The 14,979-nt window shown below is 49.5% G+C and overlaps 1 protein-coding gene and 1 pseudogene across 1 annotated transcript; both read right to left on the bottom strand.

Moving 5' to 3' along the window:
• Window positions 1-445: 445 nt before the first annotated feature.
• Window positions 446-13,000, bottom strand: LOC125554605 (uncharacterized). The gene is made up of 8 exons (XM_087520146.1): window positions 12,935-13,000; window positions 12,542-12,826; window positions 12,321-12,443; window positions 12,182-12,241; window positions 2,909-3,001; window positions 2,790-2,825; window positions 583-748; window positions 446-492 (listed from the first exon to the last, which is right to left on the bottom strand). The coding sequence occupies exons 1-8, from the start codon at window positions 12,998-13,000 to the stop codon at window positions 446-448; spliced, it is 876 nt and encodes a 291-aa protein (XP_087376272.1).
• LOC147974807 (protein FAR1-RELATED SEQUENCE 5-like) lies at window positions 944-2,531 on the bottom strand (annotated as a pseudogene).
• Window positions 13,001-14,979: the final 1,979 nt, after the last annotated feature.

Raw genomic sequence — 14,979 nt, 5'->3', positions numbered from 1 at the left:
ATGGGACAGTGCCGCCGGCGCACTTGTCGGGTTTTTTTAAAAAAAATGATAATAACGACGGGGTTCTAAGCGACGGCGACCGTACCGTGCAGAAAATTAACAGTAAACAGCGACGGCACTACTGTGCAAAAATGAGCATGTCAAAATAAACGACGGCGACCGTATAGTGCAGAAAATTAACAGTAAACAGCAGCGGCACTACTGTGTAGAATGAGCACATCAAAATAAACAAAGTAAAACTCCTTCTTGCATTACATAGTCTGTCATCAAAACAAATACTTGTGTCGGTATCGTAGCAAATAGTCTGACATCAACAAAGTAAAATAAGTTCATATAACATATTTTAACAATTATTAAAGATCACATATATAGAACATTAAAAAACTGTGTCCAATGAAAGGGTGGAGCAATCTTCCATAGTAATCCATAATAAAACTGTCTTCAATCAAAGGGTGAACCAATCTTCCATACTCCACAATTCAAGCAAAGTTCCTACATAACAGTAAGATATGTGTTAATTCACAATAAACAAATAAATTTGGTTTGAACAATAAGATTTACAATAACATAAGAAAATCATACTTAGGATTTTGAGGGCACGTGGACTTATAATGACCCGTAAGACCGCACTGTCCACATTGACGTTTGCTTTTCTCATCAAAAGCTTTAGGTCGCCCATTTTTAGTGACATCAGGACCATCCTTACCGCGGCCTTTAACATTCTGTTTTGGTGCGCCTTTGGTGTTAACTTTTGCGGGATCACGAACAAGACCATGATCTTGATTATGCTCAAATGCATCGTCGTTCACAAACTGTACCTCCGCACCAGGCTCATCCTCCTCAGTGTAATCATTATCTATTATGTCCCTCAGAGCCGCCTTCATCTTGTCGAATAAAAATGGTTTATGGCATGCTTTATGAGTTGCTTCAGCAGATAAGGTAGTCAACTCGCTGTACCTAGCTCTGTCCCCTGCACCTGCCCATCCCCACGCAAACAGATCGCTAGTGCGCTTCACGGGAAGTCCACCCCTTGCAACTTTGCTCAACCTCCGCAGTACTAAAAACTTAGGTATCTCACGTAAGCGTAGCTGAATCAGAACGTGAAGAATATGTTTGCAAGGAAGTCCTTTGCAATACATGCTTCTGCAACTGCACTTCACAGTTTCTTCGGAGTTACCTGGGGTGTACTCCACAGTGAATCTGATATCCCTATTTTCCTTCCATGTCAGTATGAATCTGTGAGTGTCTGCTCCTCTCAGTCTCTCAAGGACCTCAAGCTCCCGTGCCTTCTTCATATCTTCCAGCAAGATATAAAAGTTTGCCGCAGTGAACTCACGGGCAGCCGATTTCTCAATATCTTTACACTCGTCCAATACTGGTACTGGAACTGTCTGTGAGTTTGTGTAATCGTCATGTGCCTCGTTCTCATGGAGACGAACTATGCAGTTCTGATAGTGCACAATCATATCAAAAATAGTCATACCGGAGTCTAGATGCAAGTGAAGGCATGAATTCAGACTCTCACTTCGCTGGTTACTTTGCATACCTAAGAAAAACCCACCTGACAGATATGATGCAGCCCAAAGCCTTTTCTTCTTGTACATCCTACGTAACCATGTCTTTGTTTTCTCCGACTGCCATTTGGCGGTAAATGCTGCCCATCTCTCCTCAAATACCTTTTTTGAAGTGGCATAATAAAGTAGAGACCTGAACTCCTTTAGAGACTTATGATGAAGGTGTTTCTGCATGTTCTTCTCAATATGCCACGAGCAAAGATGATGCCAAACCTTCGAAAGTACCTTTCTTATGGCCTTAATCATAGCTGCATCTCCATCAGTAATTAATGACCTGGGCCTCTTCTGACAGTGAGCCCTCAAAAACGTCTCAAGCAGCCAGACATATGTATCTTCCGTCTCATCATACACAAGAGCACAACCGAATACCATGGTGCAACGGTGGTTGTTCAGACCGACAAAAAGTATAAATGGCATGCCATACCTATTCATCCTGTATGTGCTGTCGAAGACTGTCACATCACCGTAGTCAACATAGTCTCGACGTGATTGAGAATCACACCAGAATATGTTTTTCATCCTTCCTTCATCATCGACGGTGTGCTCAAAGAAGAAATCTGGATCTCTCTCTTTTCTGGTCATTATGATCCCAATGGCAGTGTCTGCATCACCTTGTGCAAGCAACTTCATTTTTTCTCTATAACACATGTTATAAAACTTCTTCCTCCCAAAACCAGCCTTTGCATATGACCCGTACCTACTGACGAGTTTATCATAAGTCATATGTCTCCTGATTCCAGCACCTACCATGGTTAAGATCTCAGCTTTCTAATATTCTTTTATCTAACTATGAGACCGAAGAAACGTGACTTCATCTGGTCTAGCTAGAACGTGACTGTGATCATCATTGAAACTGCTGACATACCAAACGCCACGCTCTTTATCAAGTTTCAAAGTTATATGCGCATTGCAGAAGCAACGAGCCTCCCCTCTCAGCCTGCGGGTCCTGCCTTCCATTGTACAAAGTTTTGCCTGTCGTTTCCCAGCTCTCGCACACAGATACTTTCTCAAGCGCTTAGTTTCCTCAGGACCTTTCGAATATTTCAGTGAGTCCTTTCTTACGCTGAAACCACGCTCGTAAGCATACTGGTTATAGAAAATGTAAGCCTCTCCTAGTGACTTGAACGTCTTCCTCATGACCTTCCAATGCATGTCCAATGATTCTTGCTGATATTCATCAAACTCGATGTCAAAATTAAACAGATCATCACCAACATGCTCATCATTCCCGCTTGTACCATCTACATCTCCCTGTAAATTAATGCATTAAACCATTTATGTCAATCAGTTATTATTTTAATATGTAATGTAGTCATGTAAGTTTCAAAACTTACTTTGCTGGAGCTGTCATCATGAGATGCATCAACGTTCGATTTGTCACTTTCATCGTCCACAATATTCCTCACAAAGTCCTCGTCCTCGTCCATCTGCACGCATTGCAAAAAAACATGTAAGCACTCATATGGTTATTGAGGGAGTCCTGGATTAGGGGGTGTCCGGATGGCCGGACTATACTTTCAGCCGGACTCCTGGACTATGAAGATACAAGATTGAAGACTTCGTCCCGTGTCCGGAAGGGACTTTCCTTGGCGTGGAAGGCAAGCTTGGTGATACGGACATTCGAATCTCCTACCATTGTAACCGACTCTATGTAACCCTAACCCTATCCGGTGTCTATATAAACCGGAGGGTTTTAGTCCGTAGGACGACATACACATCAACAATCATACCATAGGCTAGCTTCTAGGGTTTTAGCCTCTCTGATCTCGTGGTAGATCTACTCTTGTACTACCCATATCATCAATATTAATCAAGCAGGACGTAGGGTTTTACCTCCATCGAGAGGGCCCGAACCTGGGTAAAACTTCGTGTCCCTTGCCTCCCGTTACCATCCGGCCTAGACGCACAGTTCGGGACCCCCTACCCGAGATCCGCCGGTTTTGACACCGACATTGGTGCTTTCATTGAGAGTTCCTCTGTGTCGTCGCCAACAGGCTCGATGGCTCCGACGATCTTCAACAGCGATGCAGTCCAGGGTGAGATCTTCCTCCCCGGATAGATCTTCGTCTTCGGCGGCTTCGCACTGCGAGCCAATTCACTTGGCCATCTGGAGCAGATCGAAAGCTACGCCCCTGGCCGTCAGGTCAGATTCGGAAGTTTAAACTACACGGCTGACATCCGCGGGGACTTGATCTTCGACGGATTCGAGCCACTGCCGAGCGCGCCGCACTGTCCCGACGAGCATGATCTAGCTATGCCGCCGAACAGTGCCCTGGAGGCCGCACCCGCATCGGCTCCGATCCTTGATTCGGAGCCAACTGCGCCGATCGAGGATGGGCGGTTGGACGCCACCTCGGGGGCTGCGACGCCAACGGCGATTAAGCCGAACATCAGCCCCGTACTCTGCGAGACTCGTGACTCCAAGGAGCCGGACTCCTCTCCGGACTCCAAACACTCCGCGCCCCTACCAATCGAATCCGATTGGGCGCCGATCATGGAGTTCACTGTCGCGGACATCTTTCGGCACTCGCCTTTTGGCGATATTCTAAAGTCACTGAAGTCTCTCTCTTTATCAGGAGAGCCCTGGCCGGACTGCGGCCAGCAGGGTTGGGATTCGGACGATGAAGAAATTCAAAGCCCACCCACCACCCACTTTGTAGCCACTGTCGACGATTTAACCGACATGCTCGACTTCGACTCCGAAGACATCGACGATATGGACGCCGATGAAGGAGATGATGAAGAACCAACGCCTATTAGGCCCTGGAAAGCCACCTCGTCGTATGCCATATACATGGTGGACACCCCAAAAGAGGGAGATGGCGATGGAACAGCGGAGGATGACCCCTCCAAGAAACAGCCTAAGCGCCGACGTCAGCGGCGCCGCTCAAAATCCCGCCAAAACAAACACGGTGATTCCAGCACGGGAGATAATAATACTCTGGAAAGCGCCGAAGAAAACCCCCTCCAGCAAGATTTAGCACCGGAGGATGGAGAAACCAGCCCTCATGAGAGAGCGGCAGACAGAGAGGTCGAGGACGATAATTATATGCCTCCCTCCGAAGACGAGGCAAGCCTCGACGACGACGAATTCGTCGTGCCAGAGGATCCCGTCGAGCAAAAGCGTTTCCAACGCAGGGTTATGGCCACGGCAAGAAGTCTCAAGAAAAAACAGCAACAGCATAGAGCTGATCAAGATTTGCTAGTCGACAGATGGACTGAAGTCCTTGCGGTCGAAGAGCATAAACTCGAACGCCCCTCCAAGAGCTACCCAAAGCGCAGGTTGCTACCCCAATTAGAGGAGGAAGCACTTGATGCAGCCGACCGGCCACCTCGTGGCCGTGACAGAGAGGCCTCTCGGCCCTCCACTCAAGCCGCACCCCATACCAAGTCACGGGAATATGCGCCGGACTTACGAGATATGCTGGAGGACAAGGCTAAACAAACAATATCGATCTATGGATCGCGTGGGCGCCCCACGGCCCGAGACGGCATCCGTCACGCCGGCCACAAATTCGGCAGGGCCGAATACAGTAGACAAGGCTCACTGGAGCTATGTCATGATATAGCCCAGTACAGAGGCGCCGCACACCCACTCTGCTTCACAGACGAAATAATGGATCATCAAATCCCCGAGGGTTTCAAACCTGTAAACATCGAATCATATGATGGCACAACAGATCCTGCGGTATGGATTGAGGATTATCTCCTTCATATTCACATGGCCCGCGGCGATGATTTCCACGCCATCAAATACCTCCCACTCAAGCTTAAAGGACCAGCTCGGCATTAGCTTAACAGCTTGCCAACAGGATCAATCAGTTGTCGGGAGGACCTGGAAGCCGCATTCCTCGACAATTTCCAGGGAACTTATGTGCGACCCCCAGACGCCGATGACCTAAGTCACGTAATTCAACAGCCAGATGAATCGGCCAGGCAATTCTCGACACGGTTCCTAACAAAGAAAAATCAAATAGTCGACTGTCCGGACGCTGAGGCCCTAGCAGCCTTCAAGCACAATATCCATGACGAGTGGCTAGCCCGGCACCTTGGACAGGAAAAGCCGAAATCTATGGCAGCACACACGACACTCATGACCCGCTTCTGCGCGGGAGAAGACAGTTGACTTGCTCGTAGCAACAATATAACCAAGAACCCTGGTAGTTCGGACACCAGGGACATTAGTGGCTGGTCGCGTCGCAACAAGCAGAAGCGCCGCATTAATGGCGACAATGCTGAAGATACGGCAGTTAATGCCGGATTCAGAGGCTCTAAATCCGGTCAGCGGAAGAAGCCATTCAAAAGGAATCCTAGGGGCCCGTCCAGTTTGGGCCGAATACTCGACCGCTTATGCCAGATACATGGCACCCCCGAAAAGCCGGCCAATCACACCAACAGGGATTGTTGGGTGTTCAAGCAGGCAGGCAAGTTAAATGCCGAAAATGAAGACAAGGGGCCGCATAGCGATGACGACGAGGAACCTCGGCCGCCGAACAACAGTGGACATAAGGGTTTTCCCCCACAAGTGCGGACGGTGAACATGATATATGCAACCCACATCCCCAAGAGGGAGCGAAAGCGCGCGTTAAGGGACGTATACGCGATAGAGCCAGTCGCCCCAAAGTTCAACCCATGGTCCTCCTGCCCGATCACCTTTGATCGAAGGGACCACCCCACTAGCATCCGTCACGGCGGCTTCGCCGCATTGGTTCTAGACCCAATTATTGACGGATTTCATCTCACTAGAGTCCTTATGGACGATGGCGGCAGCCTGAACCTGCTTTACCAGGATACAATGCGGAAAATGGGCATAGATCCCTCGAGGATTAAGCCCACCAAAACGACCTTTAAAGGCGTAATACCAGGTGTAGAGGCCAACTGTACAGGCTCAGTCACACTTGAAGTGGTCTTCGGATCTCCGGATAATTTCTGAAGCGAGGAGTTAATCTTCGACATAGTCCCGTTTCACAGTGGCTATCACGCACTGCTCGGGCGAACCGCATTCGCCAAGTTCAATGTGATACCGCATTACGCATACCTTAAGCTCAAGATGTCTGGCCCTCGAGGGGTAATTACGGTCAACGGAAACACCGAACGCTCCCTCCGAACGGAGGAGCACACGGCGACCCTTGCAGCGGAAGTACAAAGCAGCCTCTCCGGGCAGTTCTCCAGTCCGGCCAGTAAACGATCGAACACCGCCAAGCGCGCCCGGAGTAACCTACAACAAGACCGCCTGGCACGATCCGAGTAGGCGTAGCAATGCGGCCCCAACCCCAACCCTCGCAAAAAGGCGACGCCAGCACTTCGCGTACATAACTACGCTCTAGAGATACCATGGGCACAGGGGGAGGGGCACCATCACGGCACGCCCGAAACACGGCTTAAACCGCACCAGGGGCTGCCGATTTTTTTAATTTTCTCTTACTTTCAGGACTCCATTCTTCGGACGGCCTGTTCGGCAGTTCAATTGCCGCACAAACGATGCAAGAACCAGGGAAGCAGACAAGCCACGCCGCATTACGGAATTCCCAGGTGGTCTCTATCACGAGCAGTATACCTGTTTCACATATTATTCTGCAGCTTGCCCCTGGAGCGGACATGTTACATAGTCCAACCTTTTGCTTATCGCATTAGTTGTATCGTTCTGCTTTGATCGCAGCTCTTTTTAATAAACAATGCATAGCTTTTGTCTATTTTTGCATTACCTTTTTATATATATTTATATATGTTCCTTAACGACATGTTGCATCCGTACACATTGGTACGGCCAAAATACGCCAGGGGCTTCAGTACCCCTCAACATGGTGTGAGAAGTCCGAACACTTTAACAAGTGCGGCACCCCGAACTTATAGCATTATATGCATCGGCTCCGAATCATGTCTTGGGTCAATAGTTGGGTTTGCCCGGCTCCTATGTTTTGGTGCCTTACGTTCCGCTATATTGGCTAAGGTAGCACTAGGAGAACCACTGCGATTGTGCCCCGGTTGAGCTGGGTCGAGCACCTCAGTGGAGAAAGCTAAAACTGACCGTCATGATGAGGCGAGAGCTGGTCGCTGTTCGAGAGGTCTTTTCGAGTCCTTAAAGACTTATGCCGCTTAGGGCGAGGAGCCGGCTCTGTCCGGCCAAGGCGTGGATAGCGCCCCGGACTCGGTCTTCCGAATACCAGGGGCTTTGCCGAAATTTAAAATTATAGAATTCTATGGGTAAGTGAGAGTGTTCACGCATTATAGTCCGATTGCCTTGTTCGTTGGGCTGAGCACCTCCCTCGAAGGACCCAAACATGGGGAAAAGAGCCCTCAGGTTTATCCCCGAACACCCCAGCACTAGCGGCACGGGGGCAGAAGCCGACGACTTGCCATCTCTTAGAATTGATAAACAGCCGCACAGAAGGTAATATTTTAAATTCTATAGCATTGCTTAAGCGCATATGAATAAGTTTTCAGCGCACGGGACAAAACGAGCGAGTTTTACTCAAAGATTACATCCATAGAGCATTCCTCCGCCACAAGGCGAGCACCCTTTAGAACATCCTTATAATAATTTGCGGGCTTGCGATGCTCTTTCCCCGGCGGTGGCCCGTCCTTCACCAGCTTCTCAGCATCCAGCTTGCCCCAGTGCACCTTCGCACGGGCAAGGGCCCTACAGGCACCTTCAATGCACACGGAGCGCTTGATGATTTCGAGCCTTGGACAGGCCTCCACCAGCCACCGCACCAGCCCGAAATAGCTCCCAGGCTGAGCCTCTCCAGGCCACAGCCGAACTATGAGGCCCTTCATGGCCTGTTCGGCCGCCTTGTGGAGCTCGACCAGTTGCTTCAACTAGTTGCTCAGGGGCACGGGGTGTCCGGCCTCAGCGTACTGAGACCAGAACACCTTCTCCGTCGAGCTACCCTCCTCGGCTCGATAGAATGCGGCGGCATCAGATATACTCCGGGGAAGATCTGCGAACGCGCCTGGAGAACTCCGAATTCGGGTAAGTAACAAGTAACTCACGCTTATGTGTTTACTTTGCATAAAGAATGCCTTACCCGCCGCTATCTTCTTCACCTCATCCAACTCCTGGAGGGTCTTCTTGGATTCGGCCTTGGCGGACTTGGCACTTTTAGTAGCCGACGCGAGCTCGGACGCTTGCGTCCTTGCGTCACGCTCCAAACTCTCATGTTTTTCCATGAGAGCCCGGAGCTCTTGCCGCACCTTTCCAACCTCGGCCTCATACTTTTCTCGCTCAACACGCTCCGCGGCCGACCTCTTCTCAGCCTCAAGCAGAGCTTGCTTCAGGGTCGCCACCTCAGACGTGGCCCCTACAATAGCCATGATAATCCTGTCATTTTTGCAATTGCACCTTTTTATACATATATGTTTAATTTAAACAAGGTATTTCTTACCTTCATTGTCCTCGAGCTACTTTTTGGCACGTCCAAGCTCTTGCTCGGACCGCTCGAGGTCCTGCTTTAGCACGTCCACCTCCGCAGTCAGTGCGGCGGACGCCAGCAGGGAAGCCTGCACATGCATATTGACTCTTTTTAGACTCCTGCGATTTTTATTTGATCCTCTATTCGGCTTTTCTTTCTGAACGCCAAACAGAGCATCAGGGGCTACTGTCTATGCGGTAATGTTATTTACACATTCTTTACTTACCTCAAAGCCTGTTAAAAGGCTTGTACAAGCTTCAGTCAGTCCGCTCTTGGCGGACTGAACCTTCTGGACCACCACACTCATAATGGTACGGTGCCCCTCGTCGATGGAGGCGCCTTGGAGCGCCTCCAGCAGATTGTCCGGCCCCTCCGGTTGGATGGAGGTCGCCGGCACGGTGGGCTTGCTCCTCTTGGAAGGAGGTCCCTCGCCGGACTCTGGAACCTTTGAAGGTTCCGGAGCGGTGTCCGGCCTAGGGCCAGACTTGGAACCCTGGGGGTTTCGCCCCCTTTACTCCTGGAGTTCGGGAGGTCGCCTTGCGGCACCTCCAGGACCACCTCCTCCCGGATTGGAACCTGTTGGGACAACACTTCGGTGTCGTCCGTAGGGCGGGGGGAGGAAGTCGTCGGCAGCGAGTTCACGTCCGACGAGTCTAGTGAGCCGCTCGACGACGCGTCGAGCCGGTCTTTGGGGGGGCTGCATAAGCACATTCGACATAAGGGAAAGCTGTACAGTAAACGAATACTATGAAATCATTCCGGTATTCGGATACTTACGATTTTGCCAGGGGCTTGGCCCTGGGCGGCCACTCCTCTTCATCGTCGTCAGCGTTGGTGGAGTAGTCCGGAGGATGGGTTTTTCCCTTCTTGGACCCTTCGGCCTCCCCAGTTGGGGTGGCCTTCCTTTTCTTCCCTTCCCCTGCTCGAGGGGGAGGGATCTCTTCTTCCTCCTCCTCATCTTCATGGGAGGAGTGCGTCTTGGATTCGTCGGATGATGAATCCGACACCTCCGGGCGTCGGGCACTCTTTCGAGTCCCCGTGGCCTTCTTCTTGGCCTTCTTCTCCGGCACCACATGGGGTGCCGGAACCAGCAGCTTCGCCAATTGGGCGTCCGCTGGGCCTTCGGGCAAAGGAGCCGGACAGTTGATCTGTCCGGACGTCACCTGCCAATCCTGTCAAAGGAAAGGGAGCTTAGATCCCGCATGGAGTCAAACTATGAAACACTGATACCCTGTAAAGGGAAAAATACAGCTTACCGCAAGAGCGTGACGCTATGCACTGAATCCGCGATCCTCAGTAGCGGATGCGGGAGCTACGGCGCCTTTGAAAAGCACCTTCCAGGCATCTTCGTATGTCGTGTCGAAGAGCCTGCTCAAAGTTTGGTGCCGCGCCGGGTCAAACTCCCATAGGTTGAAAGCCCGTTGTTAACACAGGAGGATCAAGCGAATGAACATAACCTGGACTACGTTGACAAGTTTGAGCTTCCTGTCCACCAGGGTTTTGATGCATGTTTGGAGTCTGGTCAGCTCTTCTTTTTTACCCCACGACAGGCCCGTCTCTTTCCAAGACGTGAGCCGCGTTGGGGGTCCGGACCGGAACTCGGGGGGTGCGACCCATTCGGCGTCGCGTGGCTCGGTGATGTAAAACCACCCTGATTGCCACCCCTTCAGGGTCTCCACAAAGGAGCCCTCGGGCCATAGGACGTTGGCCATCTTGCCCACCATGGCTCCTCCGCATTCCGCTTGGTTGCCGCTCACCACCTTCGGCTTGACGTTGAAGGTCTTGAGCCATAGGCCGAAATGGGGGCGGATGCGGAGGAAAGCCTCGCACACGACGATAAACGCCGAGATGTTGAGGACAAAGTTCGGGGCCAGATCGTGGAAATCCAGGCCGTAGTAGAACATGAGCCCCCGGACAAATGGATGCAGAGGGAAGCCCAGTCCGCGGAGGAAATGGGGGAGGAATACCACCCTCTCATGGGGCCTGGGAGTGGGGATGAGCTGCCCCTTTTCGGGGAGCCGGTACGCGATGTCGTTAGACAGGTATCCGGCCTTCCTCAGCTTTTTGATATGTCCCTCTGTGACGGAGGAGACCATCCACTTGCCTCCCGCTCCGGACATGGCTGGAGAATGTTGAGGTGAGGAGTGCGGACTTGGGCGCTGGAGCTCGAGTGCGCAAGAATGGATAGGCGAAGGAGGAAGAAGGCGTAGGTGAAAAGGTGGATCCTTATCCCCTTATATGGGTGGACGCAACTACATGTCCCCACCAGCCTGGTAAAACTAGCTTATCTCCCAAGCGCCGTAATCAAAGGCGCGGTTGGGTTACCCACGCCCGTATTGATGAGAATCCCGGAATAACGGGACACGATCTCTGCTTTAACAAGACGTGCCAAGGAAACCGCCTCGCATAGCGCGCTGAGATGGGACAGTAAAACGGTTCGAATAAAAGCTTGGCTGTGGTGTGATGTCACGCTATGGGATACGTCAGCAGATTAGATTTGTGTAAATATTATTCTCTCTATGGCAATATGTGGAAACTTATTTTGCAAAGCCGGACACTACCTTTGTGTTCAAAATCTTCTATGAAGTAATTGGAGGAGGAACCCGTCTTGCAATGCCGAAGACAATTTGCGCGTCGGACTCGTCGTCATTGAAGCCTGGTTCAGGGGCTACTGAGGGAGTCCTGGATTAGGGGGTGTCCGGATGGCCGGACTATACTTTCAGCCGGACTCCTGGACTATGAAGATACAAGATTGAAGACTTCGTCCCGTGTCCGGAAGGGACTTTCCTTGGCGTGGAAGGCAAGCTTGGCGATACGGATATTCGGATCTCCTACCATTGTAACCGACTCTATGTAACCCTAACCCTATCCGATGTCTATATAAACCGGAGGGTTTTAGTCCGTAGGACGACATACACATCAACAATCATACCATAGGCTAGCTTATAGGGTTTTAGCCTCTCTGATCTCGTGGTAGATCTACTCTTGTACTACCCATATCATCAATATTAATCAAGCAGGACGTAGGGTTTTACCTCCATCGAGAGGGCCCGAACCTGGGTAAAACTTCGTGTCCCTTGCCTCATGTTACCATCCGGCCTAGACGCACAGTTCGGGACCCCCTACCCGAGATCCGCCGGTTTTGACACCGACAGTTATTATGTCATTTCTTTTCTGATTTTATTAATAACATACCTGGAGTGCACTTTCAGCAAATGAATCATCTATATCCATATCATCATCATCGCCATGTCGCTGCATGATGCAAAAAAATATGAAATTGTCCGTGCGGTCTATCATATTTATTGTTTTTATCAACATTGATCACACTTACATTGCCACTATAAAATTCATCCAAACTCATGTAGTTCTCCTCACCAGGTTCATCCATATTCAGTGACGAGGTTTCGTTGTCCTCGCCGTAATCATCGCCATCATAATCGCCCTCCTCCTCTAACTATAGATAGTTAAAAAAATTGTACGATCAATCAAACGCCGTGTAACATCATCCCTAAAACAATTATCTCATCAAGCACAACGATATCTCAAACCAACCTCTTGCACGGCGGCGAGGATTTCAGCCGGATCCATTTCCTCCGATGACGAACGTGATGACGGCGTGACGTTGCTGGCCGGCGGAGGCAGGTGTCGATGGCTTGAGGACGATGGCTGGTCGTAGCAGGCGTAGTGCGCGGAGGAAGGCGGCGACATAGATCGCGGGTGGGCGGCCATCTGGGACGCGGCGGCAGCGCCAACGGCACCGGGGCACGCGTGGCGGCCTGTTTGGGCGGCGACCCGGGCGACGGCGACTTCGTGCAGACGGGGGCCGACGTGGAGACGGCGTGGATGCGTTAGGGTTCAGGGTTTCGACGGCGGGCGTCGGCGGCTAGCGTGTCTTTTTTTTCCTCCAACAACTGTCGACGCCAACGTGGAGACGTGCGGGCGTACGACAACGACGTACGGCGACGGGTGCGGGTACGCGGGCGGGCGTACGTACAACGACGGGCGCGGCATACGCGGGCGGGCGTATGACGTCGCGCGCGGACGTACGGCGTCGGGTGGGTATTCCTATACCTAATATGAAATTACCATACTATCCACTATACGTTTTAGGGGGGTTGTACCGAAGCACTCCCCGCCCAAGTATATATATATATATATATATATATATATATATATATATATATATATATATATATATATATATATGTCTCCTGTCTTGCTTGCTCAATTCATCGGAATTGCTGCCGGGTAAACTGAACTTAGGTGAACTGGTTTTGCAGGGTTCATTTAGGTTTCTAAACGCAGAGCACACATTTGCTGCAGAGATTGGTAAACATATGGTTACCAAATTCTCTGGTTTGGACCTACGGCTCAGAACCACGGGGCATGCTTTTGGAGCATTTGTGTTGCGTCTCATTGGGATGCATCGGATTGGTAGAGCTATTCGGAATCTTACGATCGTCATACTAAGATCAGAGGTAATTTATCATTGTGTTTATACATATGGAATATATGCGATACATGTTCAACAACAACAAAATCTAGGTGCATTTTTTAGCTAAGGTCTCGGTAGTGGCACATCTATAATATAGATGCGGTACATGTTCAACAACGAAAATTGTAGGTACATTATTCCTGGGCTAAGGTCTCAACAGTTGAACATCCATAATATGTTACTGTAATTCACATTTGTTTAGGTGAAAGACGCATGCCCAGTAAATTGTCTTTGTGATGAGCCCAAAGACTGGAGGACACAAACTACCTCCTTGGCTGAACTTGAAACCGTGGAAATTGAAGGTATCGACGGGGAGGATCATGAATTTGATTTTCTGAAAGTGATTTTTACATGTGCTCCAATGCTTAAAAGAGTGACTCTGAGGTCAGCAGATGGTGTTACCCCAAGTGTCGATTGGTGCATAAAAGTAGACAACATCTTCAAGGCGTATCCTTTTGTGAGGTGCAAAGTTGATCTGGTAAGTAGGTCTGATGCATGGTTAGCATATGCTATTTTTTCCTGATTTTTCTTTGAAGGAATATTAGTTCTGAATTTGTGCATATATCCTCAGCTTTTCTTTGTGAACTTTTTAGTCTAGAACATATAAGGATCGACTTAATATTTTCATGTGACTGAATCATTGTTTTAAATAGCGGGCTATATCAAATAGCGGTATCCTAATCAAACACTATAGTACATCTATAGCCGGAAATCCAACTGAATGCCCAGGCTCATCTACTCCCGCTCAGAAAAAATAATCAAAATAAATACTAAAAAAATAAAAAAAATCTATTTTTTTGTGTGGTACCCTACTCAAACACTATAGTGCAGCTATGGCGGGGCTATGGCCCGTTATTTGTACCTTTACCGGACAATTATACATGAATATCATTTAGCGGCTCAAAAAATTATAGAGTGGTTATAGCATCCGGGTTATAGCCAGATATTTAAAACATTGGACTAAACTGGCTTTGTTTTACCTCCTCTGCATGCAGGGTCAACATGTCGCAGCAGTTTTACATTGACATGATTCACTGTGCTTACATTTGTGGATTCAGTGTGGTCAGCAACATGACCCCTCTTCCGCGCCCGACCAACTCCTGTCTGATTTCAGAATCTTGCTTCGTGGCTTCAATCCAAACCATGTTACTTTCTGTTATTCTCCAACTTTTTTTTTCGAGAAAATGTTATTCTCCGACTGTAGTGGAGCTACAAGGTCGAAGTGGTGCCCTCTTGTCTTGTGTAATTCCTTGCAAGGTTGCTATGGCCCGTTTATATGGCACTGTCATCTTTTGATAGGAAATTGCCAAAGATTAGTAGTGAACTCAACCTACGTTGTTCCCCAAGTGATGTTTGTGAAGTACTTGAGTGTCTGGCTTACATTGCTTCTTTTCTCCAGCATATCATCCAATCCATTGCCATCGCAAACCTCAAAGGAAGCCCACAATGAACGTTTCTGCACTGTTTATCTTAAGCCACGGTATATTTCAACATG

Source organism: Triticum urartu, chromosome 4A (genome assembly GCF_056163025.1).
Source record: "Triticum urartu cultivar PI428250 chromosome 4A, HENAU_Tu73, whole genome shotgun sequence".
NCBI classification, from domain to species: domain Eukaryota; kingdom Viridiplantae; phylum Streptophyta; class Magnoliopsida; order Poales; family Poaceae; genus Triticum; species Triticum urartu.
This window is presented reverse-complemented; position numbering and strand designations above follow the sequence as displayed.

Coding starts and splice junctions, on each gene's coding strand:
- LOC125554605 (XM_087520146.1), bottom strand. CDS start 13,000: ATGCCGCGCCCGTCGTTGTACGTACGCCCGCCCGCGTACCCGCACCCG. Junction 2,826..2,908: donor ATGATGACAGCTCCAGCAAA/GTAAGTTTTGAA, acceptor ATTAATTTACAG/GGAGATGTAGATGGTACAAG. Junction 493..582: donor ACGTGCCCTCAAAATCCTAA/GTATGATTTTCT, acceptor ACTGTTATGTAG/GAACTTTGCTTGAATTGTGG.